The sequence below is a fragment of the Postia placenta genome (assembly GCF_002117355.1).
Source record: "Postia placenta MAD-698-R-SB12 unplaced genomic scaffold POSPLAscaffold_6, whole genome shotgun sequence".
NCBI classification, from domain to species: domain Eukaryota; kingdom Fungi; phylum Basidiomycota; class Agaricomycetes; order Polyporales; family Adustoporiaceae; genus Rhodonia; species Rhodonia placenta.
The window spans coordinates 1,175,843-1,192,107 of NW_020169837.1; the positions used below are offsets into that span (position 1 = coordinate 1,175,843).

The 16,265-nt window shown below is 53.4% G+C and overlaps 6 protein-coding genes across 6 annotated transcripts; 4 read left to right on the forward strand and 2 right to left on the reverse strand.

Moving 5' to 3' along the window:
- Positions 1-669: 669 nt before the first annotated feature.
- Positions 670-1,651, forward strand: POSPLADRAFT_1169458 (hypothetical protein; the record flags this gene model as incomplete). Its single annotated transcript, XM_024488062.1, has 3 exons — positions 670-912; positions 970-1,161; positions 1,218-1,651. 3 exons carry the CDS (start codon positions 670-672, stop codon positions 1,404-1,406), a joined length of 624 nt encoding a protein of 207 aa, XP_024339614.1. The 3' UTR covers positions 1,407-1,651.
- Positions 1,652-2,621: 970 nt separating this feature from the next.
- POSPLADRAFT_1081136 (hypothetical protein) lies at positions 2,622-2,813 on the forward strand (the record flags this gene model as incomplete). The annotated part of the gene is made up of 1 exon (XM_024482998.1): positions 2,622-2,813. A coding segment is annotated over one exon (192 nt), but the record flags the coding sequence as incomplete, so codon positions are not given.
- Positions 2,814-3,686: 873 nt separating this feature from the next.
- POSPLADRAFT_1046219 (hypothetical protein) lies at positions 3,687-7,489 on the forward strand (the record flags this gene model as incomplete). Its single annotated transcript, XM_024478974.1, has 11 exons — positions 3,687-3,738; positions 3,799-4,497; positions 4,618-4,715; positions 4,777-4,852; positions 4,914-5,009; positions 5,237-5,423; positions 5,468-5,555; positions 5,703-5,752; positions 6,304-6,441; positions 6,501-7,035; positions 7,382-7,489. The coding sequence occupies 11 exons, from the start codon at positions 3,687-3,689 to the stop codon at positions 7,487-7,489; spliced, it is 2,127 nt and encodes a 708-aa protein (XP_024339616.1).
- A 524-nt stretch (positions 7,490-8,013) lies between these two features.
- POSPLADRAFT_1046220 (hypothetical protein) lies at positions 8,014-12,152 on the reverse strand (the record flags this gene model as incomplete). The annotated part of the gene is made up of 4 exons (XM_024478975.1): positions 8,014-8,132; positions 8,177-8,522; positions 8,578-11,106; positions 11,163-12,152. The coding sequence occupies 4 exons, from the start codon at positions 12,150-12,152 to the stop codon at positions 8,014-8,016; spliced, it is 3,984 nt and encodes a 1,327-aa protein (XP_024339617.1).
- An 885-nt stretch (positions 12,153-13,037) lies between these two features.
- On the forward strand, positions 13,038-14,715 carry POSPLADRAFT_1140994 (hypothetical protein; the record flags this gene model as incomplete). The annotated part of the gene is made up of 5 exons (XM_024485242.1): positions 13,038-13,226; positions 13,301-13,695; positions 13,746-13,962; positions 14,013-14,637; positions 14,681-14,715. The coding sequence occupies 5 exons, from the start codon at positions 13,038-13,040 to the stop codon at positions 14,713-14,715; spliced, it is 1,461 nt and encodes a 486-aa protein (XP_024339618.1).
- Positions 14,716-14,906: 191 nt separating this feature from the next.
- Positions 14,907-16,147, reverse strand: POSPLADRAFT_1039752 (hypothetical protein). The gene is made up of 4 exons (XM_024477590.1): positions 16,046-16,147; positions 15,891-15,988; positions 15,682-15,842; positions 14,907-15,626 (listed from the first exon to the last, which is right to left on the reverse strand). Exons 1-4 carry the CDS (start codon positions 16,098-16,100, stop codon positions 14,999-15,001), a joined length of 942 nt encoding a protein of 313 aa, XP_024339619.1. The 5' UTR covers positions 16,101-16,147; the 3' UTR covers positions 14,907-14,998.
- Positions 16,148-16,265: the final 118 nt, after the last annotated feature.

Genomic DNA, 16,265 nt, shown 5'->3' on the forward strand with positions numbered 1-16,265 from the left:
ATTCGCTGGTGGTGGTAATGTGTCTATTGTTTATGGATTACCTCTCCTTACTGTATACAGTTACTGTGCAGAACGATTCTACGCCCGAAACATTGATGTCGGCGTCAGCGTGTCATCCATGCGAAGCGGTGCCATGGTCCACTCACAATTAAACATACCCTCTAGAAGTATTTCTGCTGGCCGTTGTATGGGAAAAACTACCTCAACGATCCCAGCCATCTCTGAGCGTTCTCCGGCGTGACGCTTGACCGGTCTGCGCGTCAGATGATCTCAACAGCTTTGCGTGAATCTTCCTCGGTGAGGCCTTACACGCCGTGCGTTGCACAGCCACAAGCTGAGGTCATTTGCGCCCAGAGTATGCTAGTCTCCGTATGTCCTGGGCGCACTCCCAAATTGGTCTGTGAGATTCCCGGGCGGACTGTTGTGCGGCGTTATATCCCCGCTCTCCTTGGCAGGCTGAATTGCCGACATCACAGTCAGGCCTGCGATCAAGGTCGGCTATCCGATGCGCACAACGTATTCTCGGGGTGTCAACGCCATGCCAAGCAGACTAACGTACGGCCAGCTTGTATGCCTTAAGTACGGACGCAGGACATGCCGATTCTCCACCAGCTTGCCCGTCTTAGTCCCCTCGTTCCTTGTCCTCCCCTGCCCACAGCCCCCAGCAGAATGTTCGCCTCCGCAGTCCTCTCCTTCGCGTTCGCGGCATCTGCTCTCGCCGTACCGGCGCTTCAAGCGCGCCAGAGCGGCCCCTGTGCAGGCTTCGGTGCAGGATCAACTGTGACACCAACGTACAACTTCACCCTCACGGCGGTTCCGTCCGGTGCGGGCGCGAATGCCACCGGTGCGCCGCTCGTGCTCGGGTGGGGCCCAGCAGGCGACAGTCCCGCGGCGAGCGAGTGGGTCTTGTCGGTGAGCGAAGTAGTCTCGTCTGAATACGCCTCATATATTGACATGACCCATTGGCAGACGGAAGCATCGTGGGGCGAGAATGAATGGCCGTACATCACGTTGCAGGATGGCGCACTGTTGCCGCAGCCGGGAACTGATGAGCATGGCCTCGGCGCTTACAACTTCGGGACTGATACTGGCGATGAGGTTCTGTTCACCATCATCGGCGAGGAAGCCAGCCCAAGCACGGCGGAGATATTCTGCGCTGCGGTGCGTACCTTCTCTTGATCCTATTGAGTGCAGTTATGCTGATGTGTGAAGTGCAGTTGGTATCAGGGAGCTATGTCGAGCTTGCTGTGAACGGTGACGCGGGCAACTTCGCCCTGTGTAACGCGACGACGACCTGGGTCTCGAACCAGGTGAACCTGGTGTACGCGCCCAATGCGGACAACGAAGACTACACCTATGAGACCTGCACCCCAGTGCGCGTCGAGTTAATCCCGTACGATGGGTGAATGGCCCTTTGTCTACGGGAGATTATGAGGGACAACTATCTTCGATGATGGACTGAAATTGCGCTATGGACTTTGTCTTGAGTTTCCCAATTCTCAAATTTTGGACATAATCACTGCTATCGTTGGCGCCATGTTATGACGTTTTCCGGTCGTTGCTCGGATCCTTGCATCGCGCTTAGTCAATGTTATGTCTCGAGCTGTCATGCTACACTTAATATACCTGCATAATCCATACTTGCTACACTAGTGTTCGAGTGTTCGTCACATCGTACGTAAGGGGGGAGGGGGAGGGGAAGTTGGCGAGGAGTCACTCGAGCAATTGTCAGATGTGGAATTCCACAAATTACATCAACCTTGCAGAACTACGTCATCTTTGTTCAACGCACCTAAGCCAAATTTTCTGACATTTGAGAATAAGAATGCGCGGAGATTGTCTATACACGTCGTATCTCTTAATGAGAGCCTACACATCACCGCCTAAGTGCGACAACTAACTACTAATGCTTCGCAATCTATTCGCTCGAACGTCATTGTAGCTGGTCGTGAAGACCGCGTTGAGCAAGTCTACAAAATCTGGAGAATGGCATTGAGTGAGGAATTAACACTCAATCCTAAATAACGCAAGCATGAAGTGGTTGAACAGCAGGAAGTGGAGGATGCCCATTGGTTGTCGAGAGGTTAGCGCTTTAGCGCTGACGCAAGAGGACATGCGCGTCTACCTGCGACTGTGAAGGTCCTCGCTGCTCAGCGCCCAGCGCCAAAGCATCTCCGTACAAATACTATTCTTTGCATTTACACTGCTCTCCTGACCTGTGCTGTACTCGATCCATCACGCAGCCCTTCTATCCGGTAATATTACTTCTTGCCTTTCCCCACCTCTCGCCGTCTTTAAATTCGGGGTCAGGCATCTCTCTTTCAGCGCATACTCGCGTCTCTGCATTTTGGCTCCTCGCTCCGAGTCCCTTTGCATTCTTAGAGATCTACGACTTTACGACAACACCGAATCTTACGACACGTCTTTAATGTTACGCCAGGATACTGGGAAGACCCCTTTGTATCGCTCTGCACGATGGCAGGCGGATGAGCCTGATGCACTCTCGTGGGCAGAAGCGCGGCTGCAGCTCATGGTCGTCATTTTCTTGGTCTCTCTCTTTGGTACGTAGTGGATAGATGGACATACGCACCTTACTATATAGCGCTGACGCCACCGAAAATGTAGCATCCACATTCCCGTCAATATCGCGACGCATACCAGGCCTGCGCGTCCCCGGCATCGTGTTTTTCATCGGAAAGCACTTCGGTACCGGCGTCATACTTGCCACAGCTTTCGCGCATCTGCTGCAGGACTCGTTTGAGGCGCTCATGGACCCTGTCGTCCGCAAGAGATGGCCCGGCGTTGCAAAATGGGTGGGCATGATAGTGTGAGTGCGTCGTCTGATTTTGCGCTCGGTTATCTCCCTCCCGCACACCATTCGACCTTGTGAAAACACACCTATCAGTCCACATCCACTACGGTGAATCACCTCGGCGTCCTTCTCCCCCTAGTGTGAATGGGCGAAATTTCCATGTCTGGACGCCTTGCACCAGCTGGCGACAATCCAGGAATAGAATTGATGGGCAGGCACTCATCACAGTTGTGTCCGCCCATGTTCTTGCTTCTTTTCTCGCCATACGGATCAATGGGCGCATATATGGGCGCATACAGCTGCTCTTGTTCTATTATTGACGGCTGTACGAGTTTTCACGGGGCTTGCTTCGTTGCAGAAGCATTGCAGCAGCGCATCATATATAGACAGCCTTGTGTATCCACTGGCTCTTTTCTTTATCAACGCACTTCACAAGCGCATACGCCTCTATCGAACCAGAGCATCGACACATTTGTCCAACATCTCTTCTCACATCCGCATGCTTATATGACCGATACCGTGGTTTGCCTGATTCTTGTAAAGTCCTTATTGTATTATTCGTAATTGACCCTACCAGATTGGTTCTTCGTTGCATATCCTTACTGGCACTCTTACCAAGGGTTCAGCCTGATGAAGTTTTGTACTATCTTTCCTCTTGGCTCGAGATACCTTCGTCATCTGCAATTGCGACAACCCAACACCTTGATCAGAGCGATTGGCAGGCGATTTTCCCGTGTACGATATGCAGGTTGGGCTACTGCAATTATTGGCAGACGCATCAGGATCTCACATTGTTACAATCGCTTCACAATCGTGATTCTTCCTGCGGTTGATTCTACCTTTTCCTGCACTTGGTCGTCACGGCGGTATTAATATGTCTTTTTCTCTTAGCCTCAGCTCCCTCCTTCTCATCTTTCTCGTTGAATGTATGTACATCCATCCTGCTTCTGCTCGAAAGATCATATAGAAATAACACTCACCCATAGATATCTCGACGTCCTTCGTTGACCGCCTCCAGTCTTACTCCTCTCCTGTTCCATCCCCTTCGTCCACCCCCTCGCGTTGCTCCTCGCCTATACCACCGTATTCTTCCGCGCTCGTCACAGGGCAAGCGCCCATAACGTCGCCCGCACAGCTTCCCTCGCCAGTATCCTCTTCATCCGTGGAGCGAGAGGATTTTGCGGTTAGCCACACGGCAGATGCGCCCCTCCCCCTCGCGCCGCCTGAGTCTGCTGCAGAAGTCAATGATTCACTCTCTACCTCGTCCTCTACCTCGTCTTCCTCGTCTTCCTCCTCCTCTGACGCGCACGAGCGCACGCCCCTCCGCGCGCCCTCCCATGCACATGCACATCCGCACCCGGACGGGACATATGGCTCGACGCGCCCGGCAGCGCGGAATCATGCAGCATATGCTCATCCGTTCCCGCGCTCTACTCGCCGCCCGCGTCGCGCCAGTGATCCCAGTCAGGGCCCGTCAGGGGTCGGGGTTGCAGTCGCGGAGATATTTGCGGGCGGGCACCACCGGCATGAGGCGCGCGGGGCGCATGCGTCGCATCATGGAGGCGGGAAGGGCGCGGCTTGGCGATGGTTGTTTGGGCTTGGAGCAGGCGAGCCGAGTGTGCGCCCCGTCCTGGAGGACGGCGAGGTGGGAGTCGAGAGACATGTGAGGAACGAGCATTCGGGACGTAAGAGAAGTCATGCACATGTGCACGAATGGGAGCACAGGCATGGACGTAGGCACGGGCACGCGCGCGGACATGGACACGAACATCAACATGGACACGGACATGGACACATGCACTTAGATATGGAGGCATGGGGATCGGGGGAACATGTAGGCGGCGAAGAGCTGAACGAGACGGAGATGCAGGTTGGGCGGAGGAGGCAGATCATTGGCATCTTAGTGCGTATCCACCGAGAGAGTGGGCCAATCGAGGGGGGCTGACTTGCTCACACGGAACTAGATGCTTGAGATTGGTATTATGCTGCACTCTCTCGTGATTGGCCTCACCCTCGCGATAACTTCTGGTCCTGAGTACAGTGCGTGCCTCCGTTTTCCTACCAGCGTCGTTTTGTTTCGTTGCTGATGATTACCTTGCAGCGTCGCTTGCAACCGCCATCATGTTCCACCAACTGTTTGAGGGTCTTTCCCTCGGCATTCGTATCGCGACGTTGTCAGCAGTTTCAAACGCAAAAGGTGTGCCCGTATATCAACGATATATGACAATCTGCTTACAGCGCCGCAGGGAGGATGGGTCTTCTTAAACCGGCGCTTGCCGTTTCGTTTGCCATTACAACTCCCGTCGGCATCGCGATAGGGCTCGGCGCGTTCAAACCTGGACAGAGCGAAGGAGGCGAGTGCACTCCCGATTTCCGGTGGTATCGGAGAATGTAATGCTGACTGGGATTGTACATCGCTTACAGAGAAGATCACACTCATCCGCGGCCTGATGTCTGCGCTATCTGCCGGCATGCTCATCTACGCTGCATGCGTGGAAATGCTTGCGGGAGACTTTGTGCTGGACCCCCATTTGTGGCGTACCAGCGTGCGGCGGCAAGCGCTAGCACTTGGGAGTCTGCTTCTGGGAGTGGTCGCAATGGGTGCTGTTGGGTATGTCTCCGTGATCTGCTTTGACTTCAACGTGAAGCTGATAGCACCGGTTTGCAAGAATCTTGGGAGAGTAAACAATACAAGCAGCCCTTCTCTGGGAGTACTATCTTTTCCTTTTGGTTCTCACGTATCGTACGTTCCTGGTCACTACATTGTAGCGAAGCTTGGCTTTTACCTTCAGCACTGTACACTGATCATTGCTCGGAATAGATGCGCGGCTGATATGCGCATAGATCAATGTATTTGTATACGATCACAGTCAATCACTAGCTGATGCAGGTCGAAGGCGGTCTCATGCCGGCGTACCTCAATTACTGCATGAGTGACAGGTGAGACTCGGAGGCGCTGATGACAATGTAGGCGCCTACATACGTGTGGTCAATAATGTCCGATCTCCACGTTGATCACAAGTTAGGTCATGAATGGCCAATTTCGTGGCTACCAGACTTAGGGCTGCCGTATGCCTTGCGCTGTCGGCTCCGAGCATGATGCATGAACGATCACAGCCGCTCCGGCGAACCGGCAGTCCATGACAGCTCTTAAGTAAAAGCAGGGTCACTCACTCAATCCGTAGCATAATCGACATGAACGCGATTTCTGCAACCAAGAGCATGGATATTTTTTTCCATGATGGATGCTAGTACGTCTTCGCTCTACCCCATTTGAGATAGCCTCTTGCTGAGCGGACCAAAGCCAAACAAGCATTCCTTCCTCACCTCGAGGCCCACCGCGCTCAAATTGAACAGGTAAAGCGGAAGACATTCACCTACGGTGACACAGCCAGACATCAGGTACGGGCATGTCAGATCCCATATCAATAATGTATGGTCATCGATAACTCATGGCTCCTGGTTCAGCTCGATGTATATTACCCGCCCAGAATGCAGACTGCCGTCGGGAAAAAGGCACCTGTGCTGTTCTATGTCTACGGCGGGGGATTCATCATGGGCTCTCGTGTTTCTCCGCCACCCTATGATCTGTCTTTCACCAATTTAGGCGCTTTCTTTGCCTATGCAGGGTAAGTACGTCGAACACTTCATACTTACAAGAGGTTCATGATCCGGTTCTATTGATCAGTATTATTGCGGTCATCCCGGACTATCGTCTTGTACCCGAGGTCAAGCACCCCCAGGGCGTTGAAGACGTCCGCGACGCTATCGCGTGGACTGTAGATCACGCCTCCGAGATCTTCGTACAAGAGGGGTCGAGCGTGCAGCCAGATCTTGATCGCGTCTTCGTCTTAGGTCACTCGGCGGGTGCGATCCACGCGGCAACGTTGGTTCTGCTCCCGGGACTGTTGCACCCTGGGCTTCGACAGCGAATACGAGGCGTTATTCTTCAGTGTGGACAGTATGACCTGAGCCCTCCGCGCCCCGGGCAGGAACAAGCCGTCATGGAGAAATATTATGGGACCGCGGAGGTAATGCGGGTTGGTTCACCCAGGTTCCTGCTCGAGCAGGCCGCCGCTTCCTCGAGCAGCACCCTAACGGTCTTCCCGAAAGTATTGGTTACTCATGGCGAGTGGGAGCCAAGCGACGTCATTCAGCAAAGTGAACAGTTTGCTCTTGCTTTGAGGGAGAAGCTGGGAGATGGCGGGGAGATTGAGCTTAGGGTGATGAATGGACACAATCATATGAGCCCAGTGTGGTCCGTCATGAGTGGCGCAGGTGAAGAGTGGGCTGTAGATGTTGTTGAGTGGATCAACGCGGGTAGTAAAGCATGAAAGTGAGGTGTTATCGCATTGGTCAAGAAACCTGAATTTGCTACATGATGGACATAAGAACGAGAAGACGGTGATGATACATGCCTCAGGATGAACAGTAGATATCGATACAGCGTGGGACTGGAAGATACAAACATATTAGTGATACATGACTGACTACCGATCAATATGAAGATGCCGGCTATGGTGTATGGAGTATCCATGGTGTTTTGTCTCGACGCTGATATTCGCGCAGGACCTGTCGAAAACGCAAAGCCCACCATCCGCGTTCTTCGCGTTCACGTTCCGTGGTATCAACATTGACATGCTCAACATCGTCGCCGCCATCGTCGAGTTGCATTGAGGGGCTTTTGGGAAGAGGGAGACCAGAATCTAGTATAGCTTGCACCGATCTGTGATTGTCAACGACGTCAAAGTCGCAGCTGAGGTGGGGGCCACGCCCGTCCTCCATCTGCGGGCAAGATAAAGACCGCAGTGTCTTCTCACGACATCGTTCAAGTGACGAGATGCATGATGCCAGCGTAGCTTCGTCTGACGATGGCAGCATGAAGCTAATGTGTTTGACCGGACCCACTCTGGCGAGGAGGCTATTCTCGAAATCGTGTGCATCTACAGGAATCACAGCTAATGTCAGGATGCCAGGTTTACCTAGAAGCCGTTAGCATTAGGTCGTTTTAGATGTGAAAGTAGGACCTACTGTGGCCCTCCTGCGTCAGAGATACGGATAATACTCTTGATAAGCCCATATCCTCTAGTAAGTGCCATTCTTCCTCTGATTCTTGGACGGGCAAGCCCGGCTTTGATCCAGAACTAGCCAGCAACATCAAATCACAGAAGATGAAAGCGTGTATTGGTATGCTCTCAGTCTTAGCATCGTTCAGCTGCGCTGCGCTGCTGTGCGTCGTATTTGAAGATGAAGTAGTAGGGTAAGAGCGCAGGGATAACGAGGAGGATGTGGACGAGCTGATAGACCCTGGCCTCGCCTTCTTGATGTGCCAATTATGTATAGCAGACGCTAGTCGTGACGTACGTTGGGCTGCATCCTCATTACTCCGTTCCGACCTAGACACCGAACGGATCAAGGTCTTGCCGTTGAGCTGTACTGCCGGAGCAATAGGAGTTGTGTTTCCATGCTCGTCAGCTATCGACCGAAGCCAAAGGATAGGCCCATAGTGAAGGAGTCTACGTTCTCTCCTTGCCAAGGAAGTCTTTTCTGGAAGGCCAAGCACTTGCAATGTAACCGCTTTCACGAAGTCATATTCTTCCTCCCGTGCCCGAACTTCCTGCATAACGTGGACGACAGTCTTCGTTGTGTGCAAAAGAGAGGTGGTCGCGAGATAGTCGATGTGCTCTTCAGGCGTGACAGTCAGAAGCCGCTGGGGGATACGTATTAGTAGGAAGTAGGCGAGAAAGACAGCATTGGAGAGCCACCTCGAACATATCGGAATAGGCAGCCAGTCGGATGACTGGCTCTCCTAGAAGCTTTTCTAGGGACCATTCCTCGCCATGAAGCTCTCTGTTCATTCGGACGTACTCGCCGAATTCATTCTGGGCATCCTGTACCCAATCGGCGATCATCTCCCTCACTTCCTCCTCTCTGACCAGATACGGCTGGTAGACCTCCAGCTTGGGTATGACATGCAGTAACGGCTCTGCCACCTGTTCGACCACAGAGCCTTCTTCCCAAATTCGAGCTGCTGTTCTTAGTGTGCGCTCCATTTCTGCATGCATGTTCACGATGTCCTCAAACCAATCGAAGAGGCGAGAAACCTCTTGCGGGACACCGGGGAGCCACGTTCTGCTGTTCGAATTACGTAGAGGAAGAAAAAATGACTGGACAATCGCACGAAAGCGCTTGACGATGGCATTCTCTGTGATGAGAAGTTCGTATATCACTTCTTGTCGTTGCATTTCCACGTGACCATAATGAGCCAGAAGCTCATTGTAAGTGGCCTGAGGAAAAGTGGAACGCCAGCCGGTGGGGGTAGCCGGCAACGGACTCCTCGATCGCTCTCGCGAACGTCGTTCCCCTGTGGCTGACGAGCTCGGCAGTGGGGGTTGAGACGATATTTCTTGCATATGTGGGAGCGCAGACGGAGTATGGGCGGGAACAACTCGCTGCTTCACAAAACGATCGCGTTCTCCCCACTGGTCGTCATCATGATAGTCCACGGAGCGTTGAGTAGGAGTCGCCAAGGTCTGAAAAAGCGCACTTGCTCCCTGGCTGAGGTCACCCTGTACCCCCCCTTCGTTCCAGTCGTCCTGTTGTTGGGACAGGCTGGCGTGGAGCTCATTCCCATCGAGTGAGTCGTCACTTTCGCTGCGCAAGAGCGCCGCTCGGCTGTCCGGATCGTCGGAGCCAGAGTGTGAGCCTGTGGAGGTATCTCCGGCACCGTATGAGAGGGAGCGAGGTATGCCGAATGCTTCCCATTCTCGTTCAACAGGTCGTCCGCGCTCGACCACATTTCCTGCCAAACCTCCCTCACGCTCCCCTGCGTAAGACACCCGAGGAGATCGGCTGCTTTCGCCACCCTTCCCGCCATATCTTGATGTCCTCTTGGACGCCTGGTCGGGAGGTAGCCTGGATTCTGCGCTCTCTGACGCTGAAGAATTTGTCGACGGCGAATGCGAAACGCGACTGCTCCGTTTAATCCAGGCGGAGGTACGCTTCTCGGCGCCAGCACGGGGCGAAGAGGGAGGTTGCTCTCCAAGCCTGAAAGGTGGTTGATCATCCGCGCTAGTGTACGTCTCGGGTGCAAAATCTGATATCAGGTGAGGAGAATGCAACTTAGGAGGTAGAGTAGCGGATCCCCCGCGGGAGGAGGCGTCAATTTGCCGTCGGTTCCAACCCCACCTCGGAGTCTGACTCGCTTCCACAGCCGGGCCAGCAGCATCACTTGAATACCCTGACTCTGCATCGTCCTCGGAGTAAATTGACTCCTCGGGTGACAAGCTGAGCTCTTCTTGCATTCGCTGCTCTTCCACAAGGGGCAAGTCTCCCTGAGATACGGCTACAACGTCTCTGTCAGCATAGGATTCGGCAACAACAATCCCCTGATTGAGGTACGCGTCATTTTCGCTTGAATGAGGCAGGGTCCGACTTCCGTCAACGAGTGTCATGCTATACTTGGCCCGCAGACTATCGACAAGGCCTACAAGCGTCGCCTGTCGCCTTTGGCTACCGTCTGCAGTGACGTCGGTCTCGTCGTGCTGCACAGCGTCGAGAAGCCGTGCACGCATGGACATCTCTGGAGTCACTCTACCGCCAAGTTGTGCTTCGCGCCTGTATAGATCCTCCTCGACTGATGAATCGTCTTGGGCATCGTCCTCATCATACACGCTCTCCACGTCTTCTTCGGCAGAATGGTGTGGCTTCGAAGTATCTGGTGCAGGGGTCATGCGGAAACCAAGACCGACAGGCTGTCGTGTTCTGTTACTTGGGTCCCGTATATCCTGTGTGTGTTGTGCAGCCCTCCTGCCATACCTAGTCCCGCAAACCGGTATCCCCGATGTAGCTGGAGGTCGTTCTTGTGCGCTGAACATACGCATACGATTGGCGGGGCCTCCTTTAGAGCGCTCTCTCTCTTCACTCCCGGAAGAACTAAGTATGTCCCGTACGTTGTCGACAATAACCCCGCCGAGACGGGTAGGCTTTGCTCTCGACTCAGATTCTGAGCCGCTGTCCCGCGTATAGACGGAGGAATGACCAGGCTTAGGCAGATTAGAGCGGGAATTTGTCGGCGGAGGTATACGTGTCTGAATGGGGAGAGGTAAGTTGGGCGGCTGCGATTTGCCGCTAGACGGCCGCGAGGGCTGCTGGGGAGTGGCGGGATTAGACTTCATTTTGAACTTTGGTACCGGCAGGTGACTAACGACCGCCCGAGACGGTACGGGCTGATCCCCAGACGTACGACTACGAGCACGAGATGGCGCATTCCTGTAGCCTTCCAGATGCTCGTCCTGGTGGGAACTATCTCAGCGAGCGCTCGCGAAAAATGAGGATTATAAATACATACCTCAGTCCGAGAGCCCTGTGGAAGAGATGGAGTCTCTGGATCTAACACGACGGGCCTAGTAGTCCGCAGAGACTTTCTATCTGGCATTCGTTCCTCTAGTATCGCCGAAGGTCCTGGGATTGGCGTCCGCAAGGCTGATTTCAGTGCGGGTTTGGGTGAGGCAAAGTTTCGTGAGGTGGTGCGAGGAGTGGACTCCGCCTTTGCAGACGCCTCCTCCAGCGGACGCGGCCTTGCAGCAGCTCTCACAGGTATTGCCGGTTTGAAGGACATACCGTGAGGGTTCGGCAGGTCAGGAGGCGTAGGGGAAGGGGAATACGCTGCGTCTGTTCTGAATGAGAGACCTACAGGCGACCGAGCATCATCTGTCCAGAACGACGCGCGCCTACCCCCACCGGGAATTCGTGAAGCCTGGAGGCGAGCATATGTGCCCGAGTCCATGCTTTCTGTTTCGCTCTCTTCGCGCTGCACAGGTGAAGGGTGCGTCATCTTATCGATGGTGTCGCGCAGTGTGGGTATGAGCTGCATTTCGACGAGCGGCAGGTCTACTAAGGTGCCGTTGCTCGTATTGAGGTCGTCCATGATCTTCTGGCGATCCGGAACCTTGGTGCTGTTGCGTCGTGGGGATTTAGGGGAAGACCTACTTGGACTCCTCGCGATAAAACGGCTCATACGGTTGAGATGCGACGTCGACTGAGGCGGGCGCTGCTCTGCTTCGGCAGGCTGTACCACCGGCGTCCGCGTGGGGTACGACAATGGCGACGCAGGTGTAAATGACGGGGACCTTTGAGCAACTTGTTCCCTAGGTTGATTCGGGTTGGGTGTCTCCGGCATGAAGGGCTCGGGTCGAGCAAGGCCAGCTGCAGCGGCATAGTGGGAAGGCGGGTAGAACACAGGACTGCGCTGGGGAATTGTCGTAAAGGCAGATGAAGGAAGAGTGTTGGGGGCGGGTGAGCGGGATCTATTCCTGAAGTGCGAGCGAGCAAGCGGCATAGCAAGAGCGTCGAAAATGTGGGTCAGCCAATGAATACAATATGCATTAGCAGATAATGTAGTGTATTGCAGCGAGAATATGAGATGGGGACCAGGGAAGTAGGAGAGAACATGAACATATGTGACGAACCTCGTCACAAATGCCGGTCGATCGACGACACTTGCCTAGTCTGGAAGCGGGTGTCAAGGATGACATGAGGCAAAGTCTATATACTAGATGTGGATCGACTGTTATCCATGTCCGTAAATGGTTAGCAACGCAGGCTAGGCAAAGTCTGCACCCACAAATTAATCAGAGTGTAGGAATGAGAGAATTGTGGCAACAAAAACAATGCGTGCTACGTGGAAATTGCGAACAAATCGGTCAGAACTTGGTTGACAACGCAGAGGCCTCAATGTATCCTCACCAGATTCTCATGCATAGTTTGGCGTTCATGTAAGTATTTCATTGGCAGAAGCACTCTGTAATATTTTCAGGCCTGGCGCTGTATGCCATCTGGATTATACCTTTCCGGACAGCGCCGTCATCCTTAGAGTCGTGTTTTCACCTAAACCTGGCCCAAATACAAGTTTTCTGCCAATGGTTTTGACTGATTTCTGCGCTTGCTTTGTTCAGAGGTGACATTGTAACTGCGTGAATGTTCTGTCCTGTTTCATACACTAGAGTAAGAGATACGAATTTGAATTCGCTCGGCTATGTAAGGCTGGTCCGGTCTGGGCCGGGCCGCTTCAAGATTATTGGGCGCTTGTAACCGAGCTGGGCCAAACCAGTGGCTGAAGCTCTTGTCCTCACCTACTTTCCCCGCTCTCAACGTCGCCTCGCTCTGCCACTGTGAATCCGCACAGTCACGCCTGGAATAGCATAGACTCAAACTACACCCAGATATGAAAGAACATCCAATGAGGGAACAGCGAAAACGAATCCGTTTTGGTAGCCCGAGCGATCGACAATCCGCGTCCCAGCCTGAGCAGCCGCACCCATTTCATGCAAAGTCATTGTTGAGTATTCCCGCAGAAATCCTCGGGATCATTTTGGATGAGCTGGATGCAAGGGATCTTTATACATGCATGCTGGTGAGTTGACACCTCGGGGCAGAATGCGCTTGTCTCGGTACAGAATAGCGCCTCACCCGACGAGTAACTTATAGGTCTGCAAAGTGTTGGCCGCCCACATCTGGAATACTACGTCTCTAGTGTACAAGATGGAGCTGGCAGTTGCCCATGTTGAGAACGGACCTCCCAATAACTTATGCTCCGCCGACAGACTAGCTAGCCTGCGAGAACTGCAGAGGTCGTGGCGAGAACCCCATTTCCCGCGAATATGGACTGTCCCTTGTGACAGCGTGTTCTGGTCTGCCTCTTGTGGGGTGCTTGCTTTAACGTCTGTCTGGGGCTCTCTCCAGCTGTATCAGGTCCCTTCACAACTACTCGGTGTACCAGAGAAGCAGTGGCACATCGAGAATAGCGACACGGAAATGCTGGTCGTCATGTTCGAGTTTGACTTGACGCAGGATCTCGTCGTGTTCGTCCAAGCCAACGATGGGTGAGCGACCCTTGTCTGTCGCACATCGGTGTCTAATATGCTTCTGCAAGAATGTACCAGTGCCTCCACCCGCGCTCGCTGTCGAAACCAAGCGAGAAGCATCCACTGGCGGCGACACCTCACCTGGTTCCTTTCGATTTTTACTTTGATGACTGCCCTTGCTGCCTCTATGTGCAAGGGGACACCATCGGCTGGCTTGTCTACGATCACGAGGAGCGTGTATCAAGCTTCCAACTATGGAATTGGAAAACCGGTCGCCAAATCTTGGTCAGTAGTCTCCCCTCCCATTGGAATGGATACTCAAAGGAGTTTCATAGCATATCGTCACTCGAGAGAATGAGGCTCCGTGCACAACATTCATGTTCCTGGATCACAGACGCGTCCTAGTGACGCGTCTCGACCAGCTCGAAGTGTACGCGTTTGACGCAGACGCAGCCGATTCTCACGTAGAGCCATCCCGCATCTGCACATTCAAACTGCCCGAAGCTGCGCGTGACGCTGAATATCTCCGATCATCCTTCCTTGCGCAGAACCATTCCAACGTGCAATCGAGCCCCGATCGTCGCCCCGCATTCCGGACACCAGAAAAGCACGAGCTCTTCATGGTGTACACCCTTCTGTGCAAGCGGCACGCGCACGTGGGGACCGGGTTCGTGTTCATGGTCGCTGCGCCGGTAATCTTGTGCCGTATCGAGCACGCATATCCCGGACAGTGCTTCGCATGGGACGACTGGGGCTCGTTGGATACACGCGTGATCGAGCTGCCCGAGGGTCACGTCGACACGTTTGTCGACGTGCGAGGTACCAAGGCTGTGCTCGCTTACATGATCGACGGCGACATTACCCAGCTCCAGGTGAAGGTTTTGGAGACAAATCTGGATATCATACGGCAGGAGCTGCGCAACGATGAGTGTGGGTCGGCGGTATACGAGACGGAGCCATGTGTGCTGTCGGCTTCCGACTTCTTCAAGAACCACCTCATAAGCACCCTATGGTGCCGAAGGAGCGAGACCCGGGTGAATACGCCCTTAACGAGCTATCAGGCCGATGAAAGAGGCGCATTCATGGATTGTTTACTAATGGAGGACGGCATCCTCTTCATCGTACGTACGGTATGGTGTTTATCGTTTGTCATCGCTTACGAGTATTCGACGCCCAGACTACCGGTCACAGTGTCCAATTCTTCGCTTTCTAAAGCTAAGCGCGGATTGTACAATCACCATTTGAGTTGAGCGAGAGCGCTCAAATCAATAGCAAACCAAAGTACTGTTACACTGTTCTAGCCTGCTATGTACACCTTTCTTTATTTGCTAGCATATTTCATATTGATCCATTGTGTGACCTCCTCTGCCCACTCCTCGCCCTCCCCGCTGAACAGCGCCCAATCCGGACTGATGTGGTTGTGCCTTTTATTTATAAAAAACGGCACGTCCTTCCCGAGTTTGGCCCTCAGCGCCTCCGCAAATATCTCGTTTGACGCAATGAGACCGTCCGGCTCACGCTCGCTGGCCAACATGATGGTATCTGGAAAGTTGTCTATGATATCTCTCGGGGCATGCTCGAGAAGCGTAAGCGGCGTGTTTGCCTGTACGTTATCCCAAGAACCGAACAGGTCCACGAGAGCAGCAGGGTCCGCCAACTTCGTGTCCGGCGAGAATCGGTACACGCCCCCTTTCAAGATGATGCCGCGGAAGCGAGATCGCAGGTCGCTAGGGAGAAGTCCCGGATAGAGCAGGGCCGTGGAAAGGTGTACGGTCCCTGCAGAGTGTGACATTGCGAAAAGGGACTTGAAGTCGATCGCTACGGTGTCCTCATTGGCGATCGTGTCCACATTCGCGACACACCAGGCAATAGCATCCCTGACGTCTTCCACTGGTTCAGGGAACTTGACGTCGGGAACCAGACGATAGTCTGGTATAACCGTCAATATCCTGCCGCACACCAATGAGCATGCTACCCTCAATACTCGAGGCCGTCTGTACGCACCCTCGCTTGGCGAAGAATGCGCCGAGATTCACGTAAGCGAGGTCGTATGGAGGAGGGAAGGCCCGCGTGCCTCCCACGAAACCTCCGCCATAGAAAAAGAATAGGACCGGACATTTGCCTCCTGTCGTCTGGCTCTCCGCCGGAGGATAATATACGTCAAGCTAGTTTATCCATAAGAAAATGAGAAGGTTATAGATCTTTCCGTATACCTGGTGTCTTTCTGTGGGTCCGAACTTGAATGTTCGACGCTTTATGCTCTCAATCTCAGCACGATGCGCTTCAAGGAGTGGTCTGAATGCATCTCTTGCTGTATGCCGTGAGATAAGCATCATGGAAAGTTCATGTGTTCGATCTCTGGACGTACTTGGGTCGAAGATCAGAGGAACACTGACCTCCTTCTGCGCAGCAACTGTGTTCATGTTATGTGATTGTAGAAGGCAGGTACGCCGATCTCATAGTTACTGATTTGACCACTCTGATATATATACTCTCATAAGTCATGGGACAGCCACTTGGAGGTAAGTATAACCGGAACAGTATCTTCTCACGTTAATAAGCATCACTTTGTATCTTCCTTACCAAGA